The sequence below is a fragment of the Lampetra fluviatilis genome, chromosome 19 (assembly GCF_964198595.1).
Source record: "Lampetra fluviatilis chromosome 19, kcLamFluv1.1, whole genome shotgun sequence".
Taxonomy (NCBI): Eukaryota; Metazoa; Chordata; class Hyperoartia; order Petromyzontiformes; family Petromyzontidae; genus Lampetra; species Lampetra fluviatilis.
This window is the reverse complement of record NC_136293.1, coordinates 4,127,801-4,153,069: the sequence shown is the minus strand read 5'-3', so window position 1 is coordinate 4,153,069 and position 25,269 is coordinate 4,127,801. Positions and strand designations below refer to the sequence as shown.

Here is a 25,269-nt window from a genome sequence, read left to right as displayed (position 1 = left end):
AATCCAGAAAAACTTGACAGATAGATGGCCAGGATGAAAGACAAATAAAGTTGCTTCGGACAAATGAAGGTGAATATGAATTTGCTGATGTAATTTGAGTTGAAGGGTCAGAATTGTATATCGAAATGCATCTCACATTCAGGAAACTTTATGGAAAAAAACCACACAGAATGACACTTGCAATTGGGATTTACGTAATGTTCACATGCAGCAGCTTCTCAAGATAATTCAAGCGGCATGGGTTTCTGCTGCACTCCAATCACTCCAGAGGAGCACAAAGAGGCATAATAGCATAAAATCCCAAGTGAATCAGGTGCAAGTAGGGCACATAGTCCCTCCCTTACATAACATGAATATACAAAACATTAAACTTGAGGGTCAACACCAGTAAATTAATAGTGTGCTGTGCAGGGGCAGTGGCACGGAACAATGTTTAAGTTAGAAGGGGATCAAAGGATGAGTAGCCAAGGTGGCCCCTGAAGGCTGTGAAACAATAATTTAGGTGACACAGCAAAAGGCTTGGCCCCACCAACCAAAAGTTAGGATGGCAGCTCTCTGCCAATCCATCTCCATTATATTTCCATGCCCAACATGCCCATGGTATTAGGAGTGCCACCACTGATGTACAAAAAACCAGGACATATCATAGATGGCATAAATATCGCACAACACCAGAGGATGGGACAACAACACGAAAATTCCATGTCCTGAGCGATGCATAATTACAGAACTGACAAAAACCTTGTAATGTACTGGGAAACACGCACACACATTTCCAAGGGCAGCGACCTCAAAGAGAGGATGATTGCTCGGCAAGGCAGGACAGTGACACGCGCGTCCGTGGTGGTTGCTGCCGAGCTCTACCTGGCCGTGGCGTTGCCCCACGCGCCGTGCTTGTTGGTCAGGATGTTGACGATCTTCTGCTTGAGCTGGTTCGCCGTGACGTGGTCGCGGTGCTTGGCAGCACCGATGAGGTGGTCGCACATCTTCTCCTCGTCCCGCCGCTCCGCTGCGTACTGGGCACATAGTGACTGGGGGGGAGGCGGTGGGATGGAGGTGGAAGGTCGTGAACAGAGGTAGAGATGGGAATGAAAACATTAAGCCCTTGTACCCATTCACTTCCATATATTCCCCATGTACATACTCTCCATAGATATATTCCCTTTGCACGCCGTAAGTGCATGCACTTCCTATGTACACGAAGTTTACAGGAATTCACAGCGAGAAAAAAAACAACTTCCAGATCACAACTGAAAGCTACACAACTTAAGTTTAATGCTGCAAAATAAACTTTGAAATGTGCATACAGGGTGCAATTGAGTGTGGTTTGATGTGCAAGTTAAACCTTCAATCTGAGAGCCCATAGATCGGGACCGTGTTGTGGAAATTGACTTAAACTTTTCCAAATAGCATCGCGTTTTAAGTATATTTTTTGTTAATAATGGGACTAAAGGAAAGTTAGACAAGTCGCTTGACATTTCAGTAAGATTTGTTGGATGTTTCCAGCGAATATGAGATTCGTAGCTAAATCAAACTTGTGGAGCTGTGCTCCATGAGGTTATTAGTACCTCTGGGCGCATTCACGGAAATGACAATTTTGTCGCAACGCAATTGATTAAATAAGCCTCACAAGGTTTAAATATCTAGCATGTGTCAGTCCAGTGGAGCGGGTACCCCACTGCTGTTGGGAATTTAAAATCGAGTGCTTATTTTGTCATTCACCCAAAGCAATGCCATTTACCGGTTTTCGTCATTAATTTTCAGAGGGAGGCCGCTTTCGCCGGTAATACATCATCAGCGTGAGGGCCGCCACACCACCTGCAAGGGGTGCCTTCACGTGTTGTTGGTTATTGTTGGGGATCGCACGTCAGGGGACGCACTAAAGGCCACGAGGGGCCGCCAGTGGCCAACGGGCCTTGCAATGAAGAACACCGCCATACACAGTGACTCATTCACAGAGGGAGGTCACGGGAGGGACGCACCTCAAACTCCGCGTGCTTGTGCACGTCCTCGGCGCGCTGTCTGTTGAGGATGAACTCGGCCTCGTTGGCCACGCGCACGATGTGGTCCTTCATCGCGTGGCACAGCAGCCTGGCGCCGGGCGTGCGGGAGACACACACGGGCACACGGCGTACCGCAGAGGCGCGCAGATGCTCCTTTTAGCCTCGCTCGCAACGCAAAGGCTCCTACGATCGGTATTGGTGCCATTCCCATGGCGTGAGGCTATCGAGCGCGATTGCGCTGTGTTTCAGACGGGAATGATTGGCAGGTAGAGGGTGTCGTTCTTGTGTGGTGTTACCCCATTAAGTAACTTGTTAGCATTTAATTCAAATGTAACTAATTTGGACCGTGCCGAGGATATATGCGACGGTCATTTTATGGTCATTACACTCGCGGTATTAATCAGGGCGGCCGCCGCTGGGAACGAACCGCGAAGACCTGCAACAACAACAAGAAGCGGCGAGGAGAGCACGCGACCGCTCGGCCATGTGCCATACCAAGGGGACGGCTTGCTCAGCATCATGCCCAGTGAGCGTTTGTCTTTCCAGTGCCGATATTTACGTGGTGACAGCAATGACGGCAGTTAAGGCTGCGTCACCTTGGAGGACCGGGGGGGGGGGGGGGGGGTTCACACGCAATTTGCCAGTTGCGTGCACGACGGGCATTTGAAATGCGCCGTCACTTGGATCGCAGCACATTGTGTTCGGCAAGACAATAACGCTGTGCACACAACGGCACGCGGTGCAAGAAGCACACCGCGGGCAGCTCACTCGGCAATCTGCAGCAGCATAGTGGACGCAGCACCCGTGGCACTGAGAACGAGGTATCGCACAAAGCGACACTCTGCACAGCACACAAGTGGTGTATGTCAGAATGTACTCTGGCTTCAGCACGTGCGACACACGTGCATGTGACGAAGTGTAAGATTTGACTTCACGGAAACAACCTCAGAAAATGTCAGCGTAATAATATTGTGGAGGGTCGGAGCGAATATAATAAGAATATTATAATATATTTTCATTAAAATTTCTTATTCAGAGGTATGTTATCAATAAACTAAAATGGAAAGTATATAACGTTACTTTATCTTCTAATTCAATGTCTAAAACACAAGAAGAGGTAACCAACAATTAAGCTTGACTGAAATAGAATGAGAGCTATCAAAAATATGAGTTTACGTCAAGGATATATCGCTGCTAGCTTCAGCAAGAAAAATGTGGATTTAATGTGCATTGTAAATTGTTATGAAAGCATGCGGCATGTACGAGCGCACGATGGCAAAAAGCTGCACTCACCGTCCCTCGTTGATGAGCTCGATGAACGCCAGGCCGGCATTTTTCTGGATGGAGTTCTGCCATTCCTGCACAGGCAATGGAAAAGTCGAGACTTGATGACAACCATAGACAGACGTTAACGACTGACGCTGACATTTTGTGAATTAAACATTGTCTCCAGTTTTAGTGTAAATTCAACTTGGCCATGGCACGTAATTATTATTACTCAGCGAGGAACGGCAGCACGCCGGTTAGCGCACTGTGCATTATTGAGAACCAGTTTGAAACGTCGAATTGTAAATGTTGTGGGTTTACTCTTCGGCACACTGGTGGTGCTGTGCTAGTAACGAATTGCCACGTTTTGTTTACATGACAAACCTTACCAATTGGCTGTGTCAGGTGACGGCGGGTTCAACGACACAGTTATATTTACGCGATCTAGCCCGAAAAAAACTCTATTATGGATAATATTGGTCGTGAAAGCCTACGTGTTAAACTGAAGATAATCACTTGCATGTATCTAATCGGCGTATTCCTCTTTCTGTATGTCAATATGATTCCTAGCATGCTTGGCCCAAATCACTTTGAAATTTCAACTGGGATATATCTAACCAATGAACAATTACAGTCACCGAATGTCTATTTGACGTGCAAAAGTCATTTTGTGCATTCCTCCAGCAGACCCTCACTGAGTATTTTTTCTTTCTGTGGGACCGTACAATTTATCAAACGAAGATAAATCCAATCGTAAACATCTTGAAGACTGACAATGAACTCGGACCTTGTTTGCTGGACAATAAAATGTAGTTGATCTAATTTATCTGAGATTGAGTAAATGGAAGTTGCCATATGCCCTGTGGTAAAAAAATAGAAAAAATTAACCCGTAAAAACAAAGTTTTTCACTATAAATCCTTTATATGCGTGGCGGCTAGAGTCCTCTCGTCCTCTGGCTTGAGATGGCTGCCACCTATGGGTCAGATGATTGCCTGCCACCATTAAGCAATTGGTAATTAAATATAATTTATTTTTTCCTAAAAAGTGTAAAATTTTGTGTGCAAAATGTCAGCTCGATTGGATCACGGGAAGTGGGTTAAAAAACGACCGAAAGATTTGCACGGTCGTAAGCGCGCAAGCAAGCAAGCAAGTGAACTTAATATAGAGGATTTAAAAATGCCTTTTCTTGGGCAGCTGCTAGTTTTGTGGAGTGGCCAAATGTGGTGAGGACGAGCAGCGCACAATTACAAGGGGCTCCCCCGAGGGACCCTGCATCAACAAGGCCTGAGGCTGGCGGCGGTCACTGCCCACACGGCAGCCAGCGCAACGCTACGCTCACGTCTCCCTGCGAAGTAGACAACGGCCTAAATACTGCTTGTTTTTTTCGTCAAGTCACGTAGGTAAAAAAAATAAAAAAATAAAAATGAAAACAACTAAATTAAATCACGACGTTTTGGGCGCAACACAAGCGTCCTACTTCAGGTGGGGACAACGTAGCGAAAGCACAACCGCTTAAGTGTGTCTTATTAGATTTTTTTAACCTACGTGACTTTACCGAAAATACCAAAGAGTATGAATCCTTGCAGTCACGAAAGCTTCAAATCTAGAATTAACGGCCTAAATATCTTGCCACTTCCCTTGTTGATCAAACCAAAAAAAACCTCCCATCTCTCTCTCTCTCTGGCCATCTATCCTGCACGGGCCCTTATACAACAGCCGGTGCGTGAGGAAAGCATTATACTTGGAGTGCTTGCAAGCAACATATAAACAAGTTGGGACAATGATAAAAGGAAATAATAGGTTTTACCCTTTCTGGCAATAAAACGAGTGTTAAGATGTTCAAACACCAAATAGAAACCCTTTTCAAGGCACTGCATTATTATTACGACAAAATACAAACAACCATTAACTATAATTATAATTTTTCTATCTACTTCATTAATTATTTTTCTATCAACGTGACTTCACCGAAAGACCCAAAGAGTAACCATGAACTATGCTTAAGGGTGTGATTGAACAACATATAATTAATACAGTTTTCTTCAAAACAATCTGTTTACGAAGAGTTAATGCTCCTTTTATTGTTTCTCAGTGACGCCCTAAGGAAATAATTATTTGATCAATGAAGGGTTACATGTGAACACCTCTCATTCAAAACATTACTTGTATTTTGCCATTGTTATGTAGATGACATGGCAATGTCAATGCTTGTAGAAGAATAATTCCCTGAATTCTTTATCTAAAAGTACCTTGACCTGACAGATTAAATGTACTTGAAAAAATTCAGAATATAAAATACAAATAGCATCCTATGAAAAAATAAATAAAATACCATTAAACATGACTGATACACCATCACTGGCATCACAGACTGCGGAGCTAAAGTGTGGAAATAAACTGAACCAAATTAACAATCAAATAATAGCGCACACAAACGTATGGCGGCACTTTGGATAATTTAATAATCCTCGCTACACATTACTTTATTTTTCGTCTCTGTGCTTTTTTAGATTACCCCCCCCATTCCTCCCCTTTGCTGAAATGTGAGCGGGAGAAGCGAGCCCGTTCCATTTCCCCTCCAATGATCGATACGGGATGTTCTCGCGCAGATAAGAGCCCTCAGGAGGGAGCAGAGTGCAGCCTCTCGCCCACAGACAGCCCCGGCTCAGATGGTATCATTACCCCTCCACAGCCCCGAGTGGCAGAGGCCACGCTCATACGCACGCTCGTGCACGCTCGTCCTGCCGGTGACTTGCAGTAGCCCGCACAAGTACCCGCTGCTAACTTCCATCACCCACTTGCCCTTCAGCTCATCAGTCCATTTATCAATCGGCAAAGTCCAAGCCCACAATGAGATTTTCCACTTTCGTTGTGCGGGTTTTGGGGGATGTGCGTTATTTAATGAAAACGAGACGCATGATTGCGCACATTTAAAATCGGGGGCGCGGCGGACCCTACTTGCTGTGACGAGACGGGATCAGCTTTTCGTGAGAGGACAACCCGGACAAGAGTTGGGACGTTTCTCAAGAAGGGGGGGCCAAGTGGCGAGGGATGGATGGCTCCACGTGAGAACTGTGAGTGCAACATCTTTTGCATTACAGAGCCCAAGTGCACGCACGTTGTTTCATTACCATAAACAAGCTAAGTGTAATTGCATTGCAAGAGTAGACCGCGATTCTTTTTCACAAACATTAAAGCCAGTCCCCGTGAAATTACATGAACCAGTGTTCTGCTGGTTTATTCAATTCACCGTGAAAATAACCGCGACTGTGATTGACTGCTTCGCCACTGGTGGGCCTGAATTCTTGCACGTCATGTATTCGAGAGATGCCTTAAAGTCAAAGGCACAAGTGATATTTATTTTGGTAGAAGGCACCACGAGTTAATATCTGATTTGCCATGCCCTGCTTGAGAATGAGGGAATGTATGGTGTTTTCCATCACACACCCTAACACAATTCCTCAAAAATTGCAGGAAACATAACAGCTTAGAAAAAAAATACAGTCTATGCAATTTTATTTGAGAGGAAAAACATTCCTAAAAGGGCTCTCTTTATACTCTAATTTTGAAAAGATGTTTGGCTTGGCTTTACCAGTCTTGAAACACCAAATTAGGTTCATATGTGATGCACAGATCTGGCCAAGTTGTGTTGTGGTTCAATCTAGATTTGAAGGCCTCGTGACTGCAGGGATCCATACTCTTTGGTTCTTTCGGTAAAGTCGCGTAGGTAGAAAATAAAATAAATTAAATCACGACGTGTACGTCATCAGGTGGAACAACCACAGCCAGAAACAGCATTTGTTTCTAGCTGTGGTTGTTCCACCTGATGACGGACGCTTGTGTTGCGCCCGAAACGTCGTGATTTAATGTATTTTATTTTATACCTACGTGACTTTACCAAAATAACCAAAGAGTATGCGTGTGGTTGTAACGTATTTTGGAGGTTGCAAGCTTGAAACCCGGTCGGGCGTTAACTCAACCCACCGCTCCCCGCGAGGGTCTCATAAAATAAGCACGTTGTGAGAAGTCAGCAGCAGTCATTCTGTGAATGTACTGGCCTCTGCCATAGGAATGTGGAATTTTCACCACTGAGAATCTTAGTTTAAATACGGAGAAACGTTGACTTGTATATTAATGCTTGAGATATCGTGATAGCATCATGGTTATAAAAGATGCTGTTTCTAGAGCTGTAATGGATGAGCGCAATCCAAATGATGGTCGTGGAGAGAGCATGATTCTATTAAAGCTGATGCAGAGAGATTCAAAACTGGGTGTGGCAGCCTGATGGGCCTTTGTGGGGGCATCATGTCTCCCATGCTGGAGACAGCTGCTCAGCTGAAAGATAGGGCCATCCTTGTCAGCAACTCAAACTTGACCTGATATTTGTTTTATATTGGGTAGAGTATGGGTTAATTGTATTAACGTGAGTGGAATTAATAACGATGGTGGTCAACTCTTTTAACTTTTTTTTTTCCCTCTGACTTCTCATTTTGTTGTTTAAGGCCCCGGCTGAATATTTTATTTTTGTCATTCTGCATCGTGAATTTGCATCAACAAAGCAATGCGTCTTAAATGTTGTATCTTTTCCGGTCTAATAACTAGCAATATTTCATATTGAGGTCTATTTTTTTTTTTATATTTTCAGTTTCCCAAATATAATTCAAATAGAATATTATAATTGTTATCAGGAATCAACTTCATATGAATATTTCTCTCTCAAACAAGTATGAATAAGTTGTTTTGTGGTTGCTTAAAACCATATTTTACAACGAGCTCTGCATAGTTTTATTAAGTTGACAAATGTTTCTCTGATCAGCAGACCTAGCCAACTTGATTGTTTTATCCGAATTAAATACATTAATTCATCAACCTCGCAATGATATTCTGTAATATGACTGTAAAATAATTGATATTAATGTCTCAATCTGTACACCCATTGCTGATTTTGAGCAGTCTGGCCATTAGAGGAACCTAATTATTTATCATAAGACCTTCCTGCCCCAGCAAAAAAAAATGTGCGTTAACATTAAAATCGAAAATAAGGACCAATCTATCAGGACGCAAGAGCTTATGTAGACGATTGTCACAGCCATTAATGACCACTTTACAGCAGACAAAGATATCAATGCCTCAGAGGAAGTAAAACATGTCGGCTCGTGCATCTCCCAGTTCAAATGAGCGAACAGGGCAGTGCTAATCTTCACTGGCAGCACATTCCATATTCAAATGGCAGAGCCAGCGTCTTCACAATGCAATCAATGTTGCCCTTACACAAAGTGGTGCTGATTATAAAAAAAAACCCCTGAATGAACAATTAGCTGTACTGACCTCTGGCCAGGATATGAACTTGTGAGTCAAGCGCTCTAATCGCAGCAACCACTGGCCAGAGACGGTGCCAATTCGAGCATGCTATTTGCTTCGAGCAAATTCTATGATAACGCACGGCACCGAAGAATGTGATTGGTAAAGTTTAACTTAGTTACGTATAATCGTTCATTTGAGTACAAATAAACAGTCGTGATGAAACAATATATAATTGTGGAATGAGTGTTTAGTCATGTTTGAGCGCATAATTTAACACGAGTATTTATTTTTTAGCCAATACAATACATGTTCATTTTGGGTTAGGCCACGCAGTAGGTTTGTGCCACAAGTCTTGTCCAATACATTTGGCCTCGCATAAAGAACATCTCTGTGAACGTAACAATCTTGTCAGTTGGTGAAGTGTCAATGACGAGAATTTGGGCGTAAACCGACCACTCAACAAAACCCAACAACAACTATGATCACCGTCATGAAACGTTCATGATTCAACACGACACGTAAGTTTGTAGCTTAATAAATAAAACTAGTGCACACATATGTCCATTCACCGCTGGAGCAAAGCCTCCCCACAACGTGCGAGTCATGGATTTTGGTTGGCCATACTTCACCATGCTGGTCGTGTGGGCTGGGCGGGGTGGGGGGGGGGGCAGGGGTCGATTCAGATACGAGCGACGTGAGCGGTGGCCGGGAATCGAACTCGCGTCGCAAGGGTTCACATACCGCAGTGCGCAAACCGCGGCGCCACCGCTCCGCCTCAACCCAACAACGTGGGCTCTTATAAACTATTGTGCATGGCTTTGCTCACGGCGCTCGAATTTAGCTCGTGGAAAAACGCACATGGAGCCGTGTTCAATGAAAAGTGCAAAGAAAACGCAGTCACCTGTTACCAAAAACGAAAGAAATGATTATTTTTTAAACATGCTATACATGCCTTAAATATGTCTTACATTTATGACTAAAACGTGCATCATTCAGTTGCTGAAATTGCTTCTGTTGGAGTCAGCTTGGCCAGCTCGCGACCGCCGCTCATGGCACACGTGCGAGGGCTGGCGGGATGGTAGGAGGGCGTCAAAGTTGCAGTCTGGCTCCGATTAGAGGCCTCTTTCCTGCCGCTCACTGTGGCTTTGATCAGGGCTCAGCGTAACGGGATCTGGGAGGGAGGCGCTGCTCCGCAGTTACACCCGTAACCGAATCGCAGACCGCCGTTGATGCACACTCTCTAAAGTCACGACCTTCGGCATCCATCAGCAACGGGCTACCCGGGGACTCCGCGCGGAGGAGGAAATGCCTTCCTCTCGAAACTGGCGCCAGGCAGAACCGAGATGAGGGACCTCGTGCCGCGATAATCCTCCCAGTTATGGGGCGAGTGATGTCCACAGGTCAATTGCCCAGGTGCGTTAATCCTCGCGCAGCTCTCAATCAAATCATCGTGGCTGGAGTCGTCCAAAGGCGATGATGTGAATCAATGTGTGTGCTGTATATGACCTCGAGATTATTACCATACAGGATGCAACTTCTTTTGCACCGTTACATATCCAACCCGTGCCAATCGGGGGTGCGGAGCTTCCATCCCTGCACCAAAACTCAATCAATTGTCAATCAGGTATAGTCCTTTTATTTTGATGCAGGTGGAAGTCAATTGAAGTCAATTGATTGAAGAAACAGCCGCACCTCAAGAAATATAAAACGGTTTTCGAAGCATTTCCCTAGACTTTGGGATGGTGTAATTGCACAACACTTATCCAATTGGGGACTACCCTGGTTTGTAATGTAAAATAAAGGATAGCAGCTAAAGAGAGCTTAAACATACAATTAACTTACCTTGGGTAGTTCGCTCAAGGAGGAGCTATCGGGATGTTATTGATAACTGCGCCATAAAGAGATTGGCGACTGAGACCTCCCAAACGCTTGTGTCCTCCATTGCTCACATCTGCCTATTGCAGAGATGTGAATGATGTGGGAGATAACTACGCAGATGGAAGTTCTGTGAAACTGTGTTGTCAGAGTCAGAATCTTTATTTATCCGGGAGAAATTCGATGAGTTATGAAGCTCTTTTTCACAAATGTCCAGTTTAGGCGGGTATCTGTGTGGTCGGTCCGTAAAGGAAAACATGGCAAATATTTGTCAGCGTGTGTGTGCACTGGGAAGACAATATAAAAATCCTCCGTATAGCCTTTAACAGACTGTTGGGGCCTTCATCGGTGCTTGCTAACAGCACTTGCTCCAAGAGTCTGTTGAGGCTATATGGAAATATTTGTCTTTGTCTTTGCACTGGGAAAAAAAGGAAGAAAAGGGAGTCGTGTGGCAGGTTGAGGGCTCAATTTCTCACTGAATATTGTCCAGGCTCCCGGTAGGCTGGAGCAGACAACTGACCGGTAGCCACAGCTCTAGCAACAGTTACCACGAGGCAGATTACTACACTGCAGGATAGGCCTTCATCCAGCAGTGGGGTGATCATGGCTGTGGTGATGATCATGATGAAAGTGGATGTTTTGTGCCGGACGCGGAAATATTTTCCCATTTGCCAACCCAGGCGAACCCGGCTGAAATTAAGCCCTGGCTAGAGGTCACTGCACTGTGCTACTACCATCACATGGACCTGGGTTCAAACCCCGGTGATGTACATCACTGCAGAGTGACATATAAACCCTGCCGTTAACCTCCTCAATGTGAACTTAGCCTTAAACGAACACCTGATGCCGATTGGTCAGCGTCAGCACTGGGGAGACAAGGGCAGCTGGGTGGTGCTGGCTACACCACAAGCCTTGAACAGGTTCACCGATAGCAATTGCCTCTGTGGTCTGTACGGATAAATAAGGGATCATTGTATCTCAGTGCGAACACACACGTATATTGTACGGATGCTGCCATGGCGTACGGGTAAGCACGCTGAACTTGTAATACAGGGGTCGCCGGTTCAATCTCCTGGTGTGATAGTTGAAAAAATGGGTCACGTTTCTTAAATCCCCCTGCCTTTGCCAACCCAGCAGTATGAATGGGTTTCACCAGTCGCTCAATTGGCTGGTCGCGCGCAGTGGAGTAACGTGTGGGTTCTCCCACCTCTTCCAAGACATCTGGCCGGCATGGATAAGTAGGCCAAATACCTTCTAGAGGGGCTCTCTGAATCATCCAGTGGAGGCCCTTCTGTGATCAGTGGTGTGACCACACAACTACGACAGGGCTGCACCTTCACAATCAGAATCTTCATTTAGGCTGGAGGAATCCGATGAGTTATGAAGCTCTTCTTCACCGATGTTCAGTAGGGGTGGGTCAGCAAATTACAACAGCAAACAATACAAAAAACGATAGGAGTGCAAAGCATAGGAAAGGTAAGCAAGTCATAAAAAAATAAAAAAATAAAACTTTTCCCTTTAACACAGAGAGTTTATGATGTCATGATGTGCATATGTACACGTGTGTGCGGGAGTGTAGCGGTTAGCACGCTGTGCTATGAACCTGGCGACCCGAGTTCGATTCCCGCCCGCCACCAACACCAGTGACGATTATCTGAACCGGTCCTGGGCCTCCCGTAGGTCGACTCAGCCTCAAATGAGTACCTGGTGCGGTGCGTAAAAACATTGCCACTAGGGAGACAAAGGCAGCCGGGCGTGGTGCTGGCCACCCAAACACTCGTGTGCCATTCTGGCCTTCATAGGTGCTCGCCAACAGTCTGCTAAGGCTATACGGGGGATCTTTGTCTTTGTGTGTGCGTATGTGCACGTGTGCGTATGTGCACATGTGTGTGTGTGTATACCTGGGAGCAAAGCAGCATCACGAGCTCTACCACAGACGTGCTGGACTTCATGCACACCAGACCTGGAGCGAATCGAAACACACACACACACACACGTGTCAGGGGGCAGCATAAACACCAATACCAACTACCAACTGCACATATTTGACACCATTGTTTTATTAGCCGAAGTCAGATGGAGCCAGGCCCCACACGGGCCTTGGTGATGCTGTACTGTGGCACAGAGGGAAGGGTCAGTCACTGCCAGGGTCAGGATTACGAGTAGTGATTTCCCCAACATGGTATGTATGTTGGTATGCTCTTGATGTGTACAATAGAGAGCAAAACGTTTGAAATTGCACACACAACAAGTCGCGCCAATGTAGCGTTAAGCCTATAAAAAAGATAAGTCATGTTAAATTAAATTGAAAATCATGAGAACATAAGCATACGAAAGCAAATGTTACAACAAGGAAGTCGATGTTTGAAAGTAAAAACTCATAGATCTACCAGCTCAATCGGGGCATTGGGGCTGTGATCATATCGCGGCCTTGAGTCAGTGGTGAAAAGTCCCCATTCCAATGGTAGGGACCAGTTTATCCAATGGACACGTGCCACTGACAAAGCGTACACACGCACGCACTCTCTCTCGACATCAAAATCACCTACAGTAGCCAACCCTCATGAAGCCGTGGTCTATACAAGGCCACTGGCGACAAGAGGCTGCAGGAGGCAGGAGGCAGACATCAGGGCGAGCCAGGCTCCTTTCAAAGCATCCGTATCAGCTATCGGCTTCCACACGCGCACCCACAATCCAATATTCTGTCCCATTAGGAAGCACTCACGTATTGATTTTTTTTCTCTTGCAAAGAAGCTGCATTATTGATGTGAAAAGAAGCACAGCCTGTGCAGCTGTTGAGAGTCCACAAGGTATTGCATTGCGACTAAATGATATCATCATCGTCCTCATACTCCAGTGTGGTTTACATCGTGCTGTTCACGTTGCATTAAACAATTAATGCACACTGCTGCTGATCTCAACAGCTTCGGGGGAAAAAAATATCCAATGACAAGTTGTTTATTTGAAGGCTCGTCAGCTAAAGAGTATTCATACACGAAAGAATTCGCTTAACTTTACAGTTGGATACATAATGGAATAAAACATTACATGTCTGGACTGAAAGGAGGTGTAACAGTGACTCGTACGCATACGCTACAATGTTGACTGTTGTGTTAGCTTCATTTACTGTGCTGATATAAGTATGCAACTTGATGCGTCCGCATAAAATAAACCGGTGTGCATTTTTCACCCCTATTAATGTAATGATTGCTAGCAGCATGAACGGCTGAGTCTTGGACCCGTACAGAATCGAGGATCTCCTTGCTCAAACAAGCAATAGGATGGCTCTCGATTTCATTGGTGGTCCGAAGTCAGTGGAGAATATTCCACATTCTGATGGCAGGGTTAGTCTATCAAAGCAGCGTATAGCCACTCGTGACATCCTGATTGTATTCACCACAGCAGGGTGTTGGCCGAGTTGACTCCCAACTGGGACTTGAACTCTGAACTCTGATTGGATCGTGATGTTTCCTTCTTTGCCTGGCACTCCAGTCGCTCGTCTCGAACACTGGCTATCAACCCTTCGAGTGACATGTCCTGCCCAAGCCCACTCTAACTTGCTTGTGTTTTTTTATTTACATGTTCCCCTTGCCGTCAATGCAATTCATTGCTGTCAAGGTAATATAGTTAGTATCTCGCCATTGTGTGGCGGTGGTCAGATGTTAACTACCTTGCCTGGTTTACAGGAGGTCGTGGGATCCATCCCACCCCATAACGCCTGAAAATTGGAGATTGTATGTTTTCCCCGTGGTCGTGTGGATTTTTCTGCGCGTCCTCTGGTTTTCCCCTTCACATTTAGAAACATGTGTTTAGAGTATTTGGCTGCGAAACATTTGCACGCGATAAGCCACTTTGTTGAGCTATCATTTGTGGCCAGGTTCACTTCTGAAAAAGAGCTGTATAGCTCAGTGGGCCTTACCTGGTAAAATAAAAAAGTGTTAAAGTTTAATTCCAGGCATGCCTCTCGCTCTGGTCCTTTGTGGATGTTTAGATTGTCGTAGCAAGTAACATTCAATCTCAGATGTGTTCATGGCACACAGTAGTCTGGAACTCCCTCCACCTTCCTGGCCATATGCCCTGCAGACTCACTCCCCATAATCAAGTTCAGCCTCGAGACTTTCCTCCCTTCGCCTGCTGCTCTTATGAATTGTCAACATTCAACTCCCTTTTATCTCCTGACCCTCTCTGCCCTGGCTTCCCTTACCCTCACTTCCTCCCTCCTCTGATAATAACCGCTAAAATAATTCCTCCCCCTCCATTGCCAGACGCCCCTGTTTCTGCAGTGTCTGGAGACCCAGGTACATTCATCATCATCATCGCTCGTCATCATCGTCATCATCATCATCATGTATGGTCCATGCACTGCTCGGTGAAGGTCTTCCCAAGCCACCGCCATCGCTCGCGATAATGCAAAGTGAAAGGGTTCGTGAACACTCCATAATGCCACATTGCATTGTGGATAAATATACGGTGCGGTGCTATGTTGTAATTTGACTACTTTATATCAGCCGGGATTGTGAAATGAACATATGGGGTAACATCACAAAAATTATAATCATAGGGCGATCCATTTACAGATACCCCGTTGTTTCCTAATAATCCGAATATTTTGATAGCAACACACAACAAGGACTGGCTATTTTGTACAAAGCTTATCAGAACAATGGTAAAATATTGAATAAGTGTCGTGGGATTGGTGGGAGACATGCAAGAGGCTTTACATTCCAATATTGTTTTCTCTGTAATTATCTCCGTATTATTTTGGTGGGGTATCTGTAAACGGATCGCTTTCAATCGTTCCGGGATGTGTTCCAACACTGCCGCCTGCTGTTGGACACCAACACGGGCGTCATTGCCGGCGTCTGTGGACGCCTTCACAACAAATGGATCACACGGCGTTATGCGAGCGTCTATCGCGGCAGGAGGCAAGTACGCTATGGATATTTCAAGGTGAAGCATGAAGGCCGATCAACCCTTCGCTTGCAAAGAGAATCCAAGGCTGGTGGCACTACGTGTTCAGTGATTGTAAACACCCAGGCTAGGCTAGACACACAGGAGTCGCAAATGTACACATCCCCTTGTATGTCTTGAGTGGACTTTTGGAGCAAGTGCTGTTAAGTGTCAAGTCAGAATCATAGTCAGAATATGTATTTATATGGGAGGAATCCGATGAGCTATAAAGCTCTTCACAGATGTGCAGGAGGGGCGGGTCAGAACGTTACAACACCGAGCAATACATAAACACGATAGCAGTGCAAAGTACAAGAAAGGTAAACGAATCACTCAAACAAAAACAAATAACACGAAACCATCTCCATCCTTGACTTAAAGCTTTCGTGACTGCAGGAGTTCATATTCTTTGGGTCTTTCGGTAAAGTCACGTAGAACAATTTCTTAAAAAGAAATGTTGTTCTCCGTGACTTTACCGAAAGACCCAAAGAATATCATCCCCTTCCTACCAGGAAAACCCCACCGAGGTATTAACTTGCTTTTCAGAAGCGACAAAGCTACGAATGATAGCTCAACAAAGTGGCCCATCATTTGGACATTTATAGCAACAAAATTATCTAAATAAACAAGCAATGGGCCTTCCAGAACAATAATTGGAGCAAACTTGACTTGAAGCTTTCGTGACTGCAGGAATTACTCTTTGGTTATTTTGGTAAAGTCACGGAGAGAGAAAATTAATAAATAATAAAATACGACGTTCCGATTCAACACAAGCAATCATCATCAGGTAGGGTGTTGACTGTTGTGTTAGCCGACTCTCTGTGTTGTATTGCATTGTATTTCTAAGTTTACTAGGTTTGTTTTCTACCTGATGACGATTGCTTGTGTTGCAATCGAAACGTCGTTTTCTATGATTTAATTTATTTTCTCTCTACGTGACTTTACCGAAAGAACCAAAGAGTAATTCCTGCAGTCACGAAAGCTTCGAATCAAGTTTGAACCACCTCTACGGGGATGATTTAAGTTTGTTTTCTCTCTCTCTCTCTCTGTGTGTCTCTGTCAAATTCCATATAACTTATAATTTCGCAATCTTTTAAAGAACGTAATCAACCAGGTTATGCGTTAACTGTGTGTTAACCGACTCTCTGTGTTGCATTGCATTATATTTCCAATTTATTTGCCAAGTTCGTTTTTTCAAACTTCCTATTTCTTTCTCTAAAATTTACCAGGCTTGCATAGGTCCATTTGCTCTTTCTCTCCCCCGGCCGCTGCGGGGTGGATTGCCACACAACTCTCTCATTGACACGCTAATTTCACTGCTCCAGCAGACCCACCTCTCTCTCTATTTAAGGCCTCGACACAGTGGCGTTGTGTCTCTGTGTGTCTATGTTGTGTGTGTCTCTCTCTCTGTGTGTTTCTGTGTTGTCTCTCTCTGCTTGTGTGTCTGTCTGACTCCGTGTCTGTGTTTTGTCTCTCTCTCAAATTTAGCAATCTTTGGAAGAACGTAATCAACCAGGTAGGATGTTGACTGTTTTGTTAGCCGACTCTCTGTGTTGTATTGCATTGTATTTCTAAGTTCACTAGGTTTGTTTTCTACCTGATGACGATTGCTTGTGTTGCAATCGAAACGTTGCATTCTATTACTTAATTTATTTTCTCTCTACGTGACTTTACCGAAAGAACCAGATAATAATTGGAAGTAACAAAAAAGCCTCTTTCTCCCGTTGTAAAAACCATCGTTTAGGAACAACCTTGTTTCCTAACCCTCAACACCGCAAATCTTCCTTCAAAAATATATCCTGAAGCAGGAGATTTCCGCCGGGTACAACCATAATTGCAAATGTGATTCGTAACTTTAATCCTTACCACCCGTGTATCGATATAGTTACATTTTAATGCACAATTCTATGAGGGACTAGTGCGTGTTGTCTTGGTGTGGTCTGCGACTGTTTTTGCTGCCTTGCCCAAGCTTGCATTTAGTATTGAAAAATTGGCAGGAATGTATCTACGTATGCAATTAGTACATATATGCTTATTCTTGTTTAGTAACTTGCATGCATATTACAAAAAACTACGACGTTTTGATCGCGGCACAAGTGGGTGGAGATGATGACCGCTTGTGTTGCTATCGAAACGTCGTAGTTTTTTGTAATATTTTTTGAACCTATCTACGTGACTTTACCGAAAGACCCAAAGAATATGAATTCCGATTTAAAGCTTTCGTGACTGCAGGGATTCATCTTCTTGGTTCTTTCTTTTATTATTGTATTATTTCCCTTCTACGTGACTTTACCAAAAGAACCAAGAAGATGAATATGAATTCCTGCAGTCACGAAATCTTTAAGTCAAGATTCTACTTTCTCGCATTCTCTCTATTGTGCACCCGTATCGTTGTTTTAATTGTTTGTTGATGTAACTGGCTGACTCCCACCCCTATTGGACTATGTGAAAAAGTGCTTCTTAGCTCATCGTATTCCTCCAGGTATAACTAAAGATTCTACAGACTACAATTTGATGTCACAACCTCGCTATTGTGAGTCGAGCGCTACCAGTCAGTGAGCAACTATTCATCATCATCACGATCCATGGGCAGATTGCCCGTCGGGTGTCCACTGCACATTTCGTCATGTGTTTCCACTTTCCTCTGTCTTGTGCCAATATGCTCAAGTAGAGCCCCTATTAAAGCAACCATAAGTGAGTGGGAAGTTACGGTCAATGCCACGTTCAGCACCCGTTTCACCCCAATCGCTGATGTAGACATACAACACGAGGTATGCATTTTAGGCTGAGTCAACCTACGGAATGCCAAGGTCAGGTCCAAGTACGAATGGGCATTGCTTTTTGTAGGCTTGAAATTGAATCTGAAATATTGGTATCATAGTGCTGAGCACTGGCGACTCTTCCACACTACAAACAGCAATGTAAATCAACATGTGCACACACATGTAAACACATGAAGATACACTGATAATGCAACACTTTATATACAATGTAAATCGTATTATTACATAAAAATAGCAGTCGGATGCTGCAAGTTCAAATGCTTGCCAGAGATCGACGGAGTCTCTCCAAGAGGTACTTATTTATTCCCTATGACCACATCCAGATTCGGAAAGTTACTGAGAATTGAGCCTGCTGAGTCCTTAGATGGGAGGTATTGTAGGCTTAGACTGCAAGATGGCCATAGATATATGGCTTTCTTCTGAGTACGCTGATTTCCTCCCACAAGCCAAACACTCCTGAATGGAAATGGCCAAACACTGCAATTGAAAACTCTCCTAAAAGAGTCTTAAAACCCATTGGGACTCTATTATAGGTGACATTTTCTCTAGACTTCACTGTCTGCACTCTTGCCAGGTGGTATTATCTGTCCAGGTGGTACAATGGTAGAGTAGGGCATGAAGTCAAATCCCGTTTGGGAGTCCATTCAGACAACCATCCCTCCTCTGGGATTGATTAAATGAATGACACTTTTTAAAGTCAATAGTGATCACTGCCAGAGTCATATGACGGTTCCCCTAAGAACCAAGGGCTGCCAACAGAGAAGTCTCTTTGCTCATATAAAGCAGGGAGATGCCACATTTACATTTTCATGAAGTCAGATCTATTCATGGATGAACGCATTTTCAGTCATGAGAAACACGTAGAGGCGCCGACGACAAATAACAAGGCCTGCTTATCTTACTTCTTAAGGTGTTGTCCGTCATGAAATCGAGACATCTCAAAGCGAAACGTGCGATTCAATTTGCCAATTATCCGCGTATTGCAAAACGTTTGCACACGGACAACTTGTTACAATTTACGAGGAGCCTTTGTTACAGTGGCCAGCGTGCAATACTTCATCACAATTGCTTACAGCATTGCCATGCAGTACCCATGAGGCCAGTGGAGATGATTGCACTCAAGATAAGGTGTGTGCGTGCATTCTAATGAATATATTACGGTGTCAGTGCAGGAACAAAGGACATGATTTAGTACAGACGCTCCCGGGGGCAATATTGCCATGCAATTACATTCCGAGAATCCTTTAATAAATCCTTCATGTGCAATTCGATATCCACTGAGGACAATAATATGTTGCTTGCATACAAAACATAACTGTTACTCGTTGCCTAAAATTCTTAAAATATGCAAAAAAAAAACTCTAACAACGGGCTTTATACATTGTGTACTCACTCACACGAGGAAGCTAGCCTATTTCTGGTTTTACAAATGCTTTCAGAATACATATGTTTGTATGTACCGAGTTAGGGCTAGAGCACTTGCCTCACAGCCAGTAAGTACAAAGTTTGGAGTGACCCAGTCATCCGTCTTGGGCAGCTAAAACAAGGACCACTTTGTGGGATGCCATTTATGTTGTCCTAAGGAGAGGCTGGTCCCTCCTATGAGTGTGCGGAATTCCCACCACTTGGCTCACGGCTATCAAATGTGATGCATTTGGAGATGCTTCATCTTATTCTATATATATAGATGATTTTACCCACCGAACATATTCTAGCCGTGCTATTGGTATCATGTCATCAGACCAAATTAAATTTGAGCTCAATTTATCACCCCATGTTGCAGGACAATCTCTTGAAGATCACATCATCACAGAACTACTTCTGAGGTTTCTTGAATTGCTTCTTAGGCGCCCGCCATAAAGGATGAAAAACTACAAATTGTCTCGGATTCTCATGACTATAAAATTCCAAATTAAGCAAAAAGCTAAATGAGTATATTTTACAGAGTCAATTGAAATTGAGAGGAGACCATCAACTCACCGCACTTGAGAACTCATTTTAATTATGGGAGGCTGAGACACGGATGAAACCTAGGATCTCACGAGCGTCAACTTAGTGCCGCAAAGCATCATCAGCCCATGGGCCACCTCCCCGGCTCCAACACACTCTGTCCTTTTCAGTGCTTGTGGCGGTGTCGACAAGGATGGCGGCGAGGGTGCTGTGGCAATGGTGATGCTGCGGCTGACTGTTTGCATTGTGTGGAGCAGTAACTTTGGCCTGTCTGGAATGGAGGAAGATGGCACTTGGATTCTGCACCTTCAATGAGCAGCTCCTGGCCATGGCTGCCCAGTAACGTGCGCGACAAAAATTGGGCGAAGTCCACGAAGATCTCGCGCAGCAGAGGAGCCACCTTCTCCAGCGCACGCTCCAGCTTGGTCGTGATGCTGTAAACAAAAACGATCGTAAAGCAGACCAAGATCACCACGTATATACCTCCACTCAAATGTATATATATACACACAACAATCGAGCAATTCGTGTCTCCCTGTCAAAATGAGCATTATAGGGATGTCAGTCCAGAGGCAACAATAGAAATTCCACATTCCTATGGAATGGGCCATCCTCATGGGATAAACACTGTTGAATATCCACAAAGCGGTATTATTTTTTATGCGCCACAGAGGTGTTTCGATCCCCAACTGGAATTTGAAATCTAAAATGTTCCATTGTGAGTTAAGTTCCAACCACAGTGCCACTTTGACTCGGACTCGACTATAATGATCCGACCGCTATTTTACGAATACCATCATCTTGTCACGTGCTGGAGCAGTGGTGGGCAACCTGCAGCGCCTCTTACGGTGGCCTGGTCTAAGTGCATCTTGGGTGACACGTGGGGGTCATGGTTAGTGGAAGAGCACGATGTCAAGCTTGCAGCCTGCTGAGGTTAAGATGGGCTGCTCGCACGACCCACCGACTCGTCTGGGTTGCCCATCGCTGTTTCACTGCCTGGTTTAATAAAGAGTGGGATATACCAGGATTCGAACAAAGGTTTTCAAGGAAGCTGATTCAGTCCTCTTACATGGGCATTGGCTTTGTGAGCCACCCGCCATCTCTGCGGTGCATGGTTCTCAGGTGTGCGAGAGGTGGACAGCTGATTTATCACATGGGGTCAACATTTACATCCTAAGGCCCGTAATTATTCTGGGGAAACTCTGGGGCACTCATTACTGGCCACTTGTTACCGACATGTATTATGGCAATGGAATCCAGTAGCCGAGTTCTGTCAAACCAATGAATTTAATTTCATTGACAAGTTTGCGCATTTGAAATACGTTTGGCCTACAGAGTGCACAATATCGGGTAGTTTGCATTCTGACCACAAGCACTGCGGTGAATGCAGACATGATTCCTTGTAAAAGGTTTCAGTTTGGTGTTTTAACATTTTAACACCTGTTTTGTTTCCAGAAAAAAGGGGGAAAACCTATTATCATTGTCAACGCGCTTTCAAATAATTATAAATGGTACATTTGCATTGGCTGATGGGGGTAAAGGGATGGAGTTTGAGTGTTGGGAAAGGGAAGGGATGGCTAGGAAGGGTGATGATAGGGAAAGGGAGGGGCGAGGTTACGAAAGGAAAGGGGGAGGATGGTTAAGGTTTATAAGACGAGGTGGGGAAGTAGTAGAGGGAAAGATGGCGAGTGAAGTGGCCTGGTCGACTTGGAGTGGGAGTTTATCTCAATGAAGGGGAGCCAGGAGGGAACAGGAGCAGAAACGTGACTGAGCACAGGGAGGGGGGGACATAGTGAGGGACAATAGAGATTGTGAACGCAGGGGCCGAGTTGGGACATAATAATAAATAAGAGAAGCGAGATCGCGTGGGGCAGAACCGTGGAGCGATTTGTTCAGTTGGCCATTCTTGGGAGCAGCAATCAGTTTTGTCCAGATTAGGGCAACTGCAGAATGCTATTTCCTCCCCCCCACATCGAAAGTCGGGTGGCAACTCTAAACCGGCAACTACCACCGGTGACGACGTCTCTAAAGCCGCCTGAGACATTCGTGGTCTTTTGCGCTTGGCCAGAGAGGCAGACAGCCGACGGACAGCAGCAGGAGCGGCAACCTGGTGTTCTCCATGGAGTCCTCTGGGAGCGGCGCCACCGTCTGCACCGCGGGCAGGTTCCGACTCGTCGCTCCGTTCACAAAGCTGGAGGTGGGTGGAGCTGGGGCTGGAGCCACCTCCCCTGCAAGAGACGCAGCGCGCGATTGCTCGAATCGTGTCCCCACCGCCCGCTAACGTTGCGATGCAGCGCTGTGCCCTAGGCGAGGACGGTCGGCTTGCAATAACGAGCATATTTCCCCCGTCAACAAGTCGCACAGAAAGTATGTACGTCTGTACGTTGAACTTCTTTCGCACCGTACCTAGCCAACCGTGCTAATCGAATGGGCCGAGTCTCGTTGCGACACGGAAGGTAATCAATCGTGTTTGAGCCTGAAGACGACTCACATGGGCGGCCACCGTGCATAATGGGTGTTATAGGCTGTGGGCCTACTTGGTGATCATCCATATCCAACTTTATCTCCATAGTGCAACACATTATAAGCAGCCTGGTGCTCGGTTCTTATCATTAATTCGCACGTTCATGGTATTTCGGGTCATGTTTAATGTACCACAACTAGGTTAGCTCCCTTCATAATTTATCAGCCTTGGGGATGTGGTGTGTGTGTGTGTGAGACTGAATGTGCATGTTATGTCTCTTTATCTCGTATTTATGAAGACATTCGGACTTATGAGACAGAACATGACCGTCGTGATCCGCGCTGATGAATTACTGTGCAGCCCCGAGGGCCCATTTTCCTCTTTAGGATGTTCACGTCGTCCAGTACAGGTGATTTGTGATACCCAATACAGGGACGTGCGACGATGACGACGACGACGATGATGATGATTAAACACTGGGGTATATTCGCGAGCAAAGTCGCAGAGCATGGTGGCACACACGTGCAAACCTGGCGCTTTGGAGAAGCGGGATTGAGATATTTCCCATGCCTGTTTAACACGTGACCAAAATTACTCATCAGAAACATTCCTTGTTTTGTGGGTTAGATCGCGTTAATATAATTGGCTGTGTCGAGTGATGGTGGTGGGTTAATGACACGTTAATATTCCCCATCCTGCTGGGTTACTCGGCAATTCATGATGGCAGTACAGCAAATGGGTTCTCAAACAATGTGTGTAGATTTGTATTATCCCTTCATATGTCTGGGTTTTTTCCGCCAGCTCGTCTGGTTTCCTCCAGCATGCACTCAAATAAAATACATTTGCAAAACATCCAAGTTCAGGGCTCTATAATTCAAATTTCTTGAGACCCAGTGAGGATTTCTTGAATAAAGAACACTCATTTGTTTGTTTCATCTTAAAGCCCAAGTCGAGGAGTAATGCGTTACAAGCAGCAATGCATTATGGTAATCAGACTAACAAAGTCAATCGTCGCTAATATTGTACATTAGTGTTCAGCTTGCAATTAGATTATCATTATATACAATGCACTGTTTGATTACTCTCATGTTGTACTTGAAAACAATACATTCAATTTAAATGGAGATATGGACAAAAATGGATTGTACGAATGCATAAATATCAGCAAAGCCGACAATCACAATAGTGTTCTTATTTTCAAGGTAACATCCATTTTAAGGAAATATTTACAGTAATCACAACGTATTTAATTAATAATGTAATTTTTCTGAATGTGATTACGAATTTACATTATTACATTTAAAATGTCAAATGGAGGATTATGCAACATTAATTATTTACCCTCAAGTCATCAAAGTACACTACAAGGATGGTAAAAATTTCATGGCAGAGTCGGGTAAACGACTTGGATGTATGGAACATGATGTGACTCTAAAAAAAAATCCGTAACCAAATATTCTCAACCTAATTTACGACGATGCCTTTCATCGTCACGATCATCGTTTAATATTTATACCTCGCCTCCCATAGGCAGGGCATACAGCACTTGAAAGGTAAGCGAACTAACATGAAGATAAATAATTCAAGTTCAAATGATGCATCGGGTGAAGAGTCAAGCACTGCAGCCGCACTGAGATGTCAGTGATCAGGGGGAAGGAATCCCTGGAACTGGACAGCAGGAACATGTAATCGCCTAGTTAGGAGGTTGGGTGTCAACAAGAAAGTCATGGCAGGATGTGGTAGCATATCGTCGGCATTGGATGTTTGGATTTTGTATGTATGTATGTTGAACTTCTTTCACATCGTACGTAGCCAACCGTGCAAATAGGATGTGCGGGGGATGGACAACAAACTAAACACAAAAAACAGTTCTAAATAAATGTATTTCAATCTAGATTTGTAAAGTGCATAGCTCCAATGGCTTCCTAATATCGGAAGGAAGGGCATTCCAGATGGTCGCAGAAGCACATCTGAAAGCTCGCTATGCGGTGACCGTCTTCGTTCGATGGCAAGCCAAAAGCCGCTGCGAGGTTGACCAGAGTTCACGTGATGGTTTCTAGTAACGTTATGAAAAGTAACTTTGATCCATAGTTGCGTTTGGCCACGTAAATGTTCGTTCGTTTTTAACGTGCCAATTCCTATCATTCAGCACACCAGGGCGAGTTTTTTTTAGGAACAACCAACTCTAGCAGAAAGTGGCCTTGCTGATGGCACTGGGTCCAGCAGAGGGCAGGCAGGTCACAGCGTTTCACCGGTGGTGTTGATCATGGCACGCTGGGACGCCGCCGAGATGGTGCTGGCGAATCCAGAAGCGGCGCTGCCCGGAGCCCCCTCCACCAGCAGCTCCCCGGTGGTGGACACGAGCCCCCCAGAGCTGCCCTTCTTGGCTGGGACCACAACACTCCTGAGCAGACACGCACGTGCATAAACGCGTGAAAGCAAAGTAAATTAATAGAACTCAACACGTTCACAGTGTGGCCTTAAAAGGGAAAAAAATATTACGTGAAAGGCAATGTTTTGAGCAATGGCCTTCCTTCATGGGCATGGACGGGCCAATACCCAAAATGTCACCATAATTATATGTTTAAGGCCACAGCGTTGTTGACGAATGTGTTGGATTTTAGTTGTTTGCGCTTGTGTACCATTGCCTATGCAGTATCACGAAAAAATTTA

The 25,269-nt window shown here is 44.8% G+C and overlaps 1 protein-coding gene across 2 annotated transcripts in view; it reads right to left on the bottom strand.

Moving 5' to 3' along the window:
• The window catches only part of LOC144937554 (neurobeachin-like), a 525,952-nt gene that overhangs the window by 56,286 nt on the left and 444,397 nt on the right, over positions 1 to 25,269 (bottom strand). The window contains exons 31-37 of one of the 2 annotated variants that reach the window (XM_078864832.1): positions 24,849 to 25,000; positions 22,240 to 22,360; positions 20,439 to 20,566; positions 12,351 to 12,412; positions 3,297 to 3,361; positions 1,983 to 2,091; positions 865 to 1,031 (exon numbers count right to left, since the gene is read on the bottom strand). In XM_078864832.1, the coding sequence (XP_078720958.1) occupies positions 865 to 1,031; positions 1,983 to 2,091; positions 3,297 to 3,361; positions 12,351 to 12,412; positions 20,439 to 20,566; positions 22,240 to 22,360; positions 24,849 to 25,000 (804 nt within the window). Of the gene's footprint in view, positions 1 to 864; positions 1,032 to 1,982; positions 2,092 to 3,296; positions 3,365 to 9,147; positions 9,152 to 12,350; positions 12,413 to 20,438; positions 20,567 to 22,239; positions 22,361 to 24,848; positions 25,001 to 25,269 lie in introns of those variants that run through there. The other variant, XM_078864831.1, reaches the window with a different exon arrangement.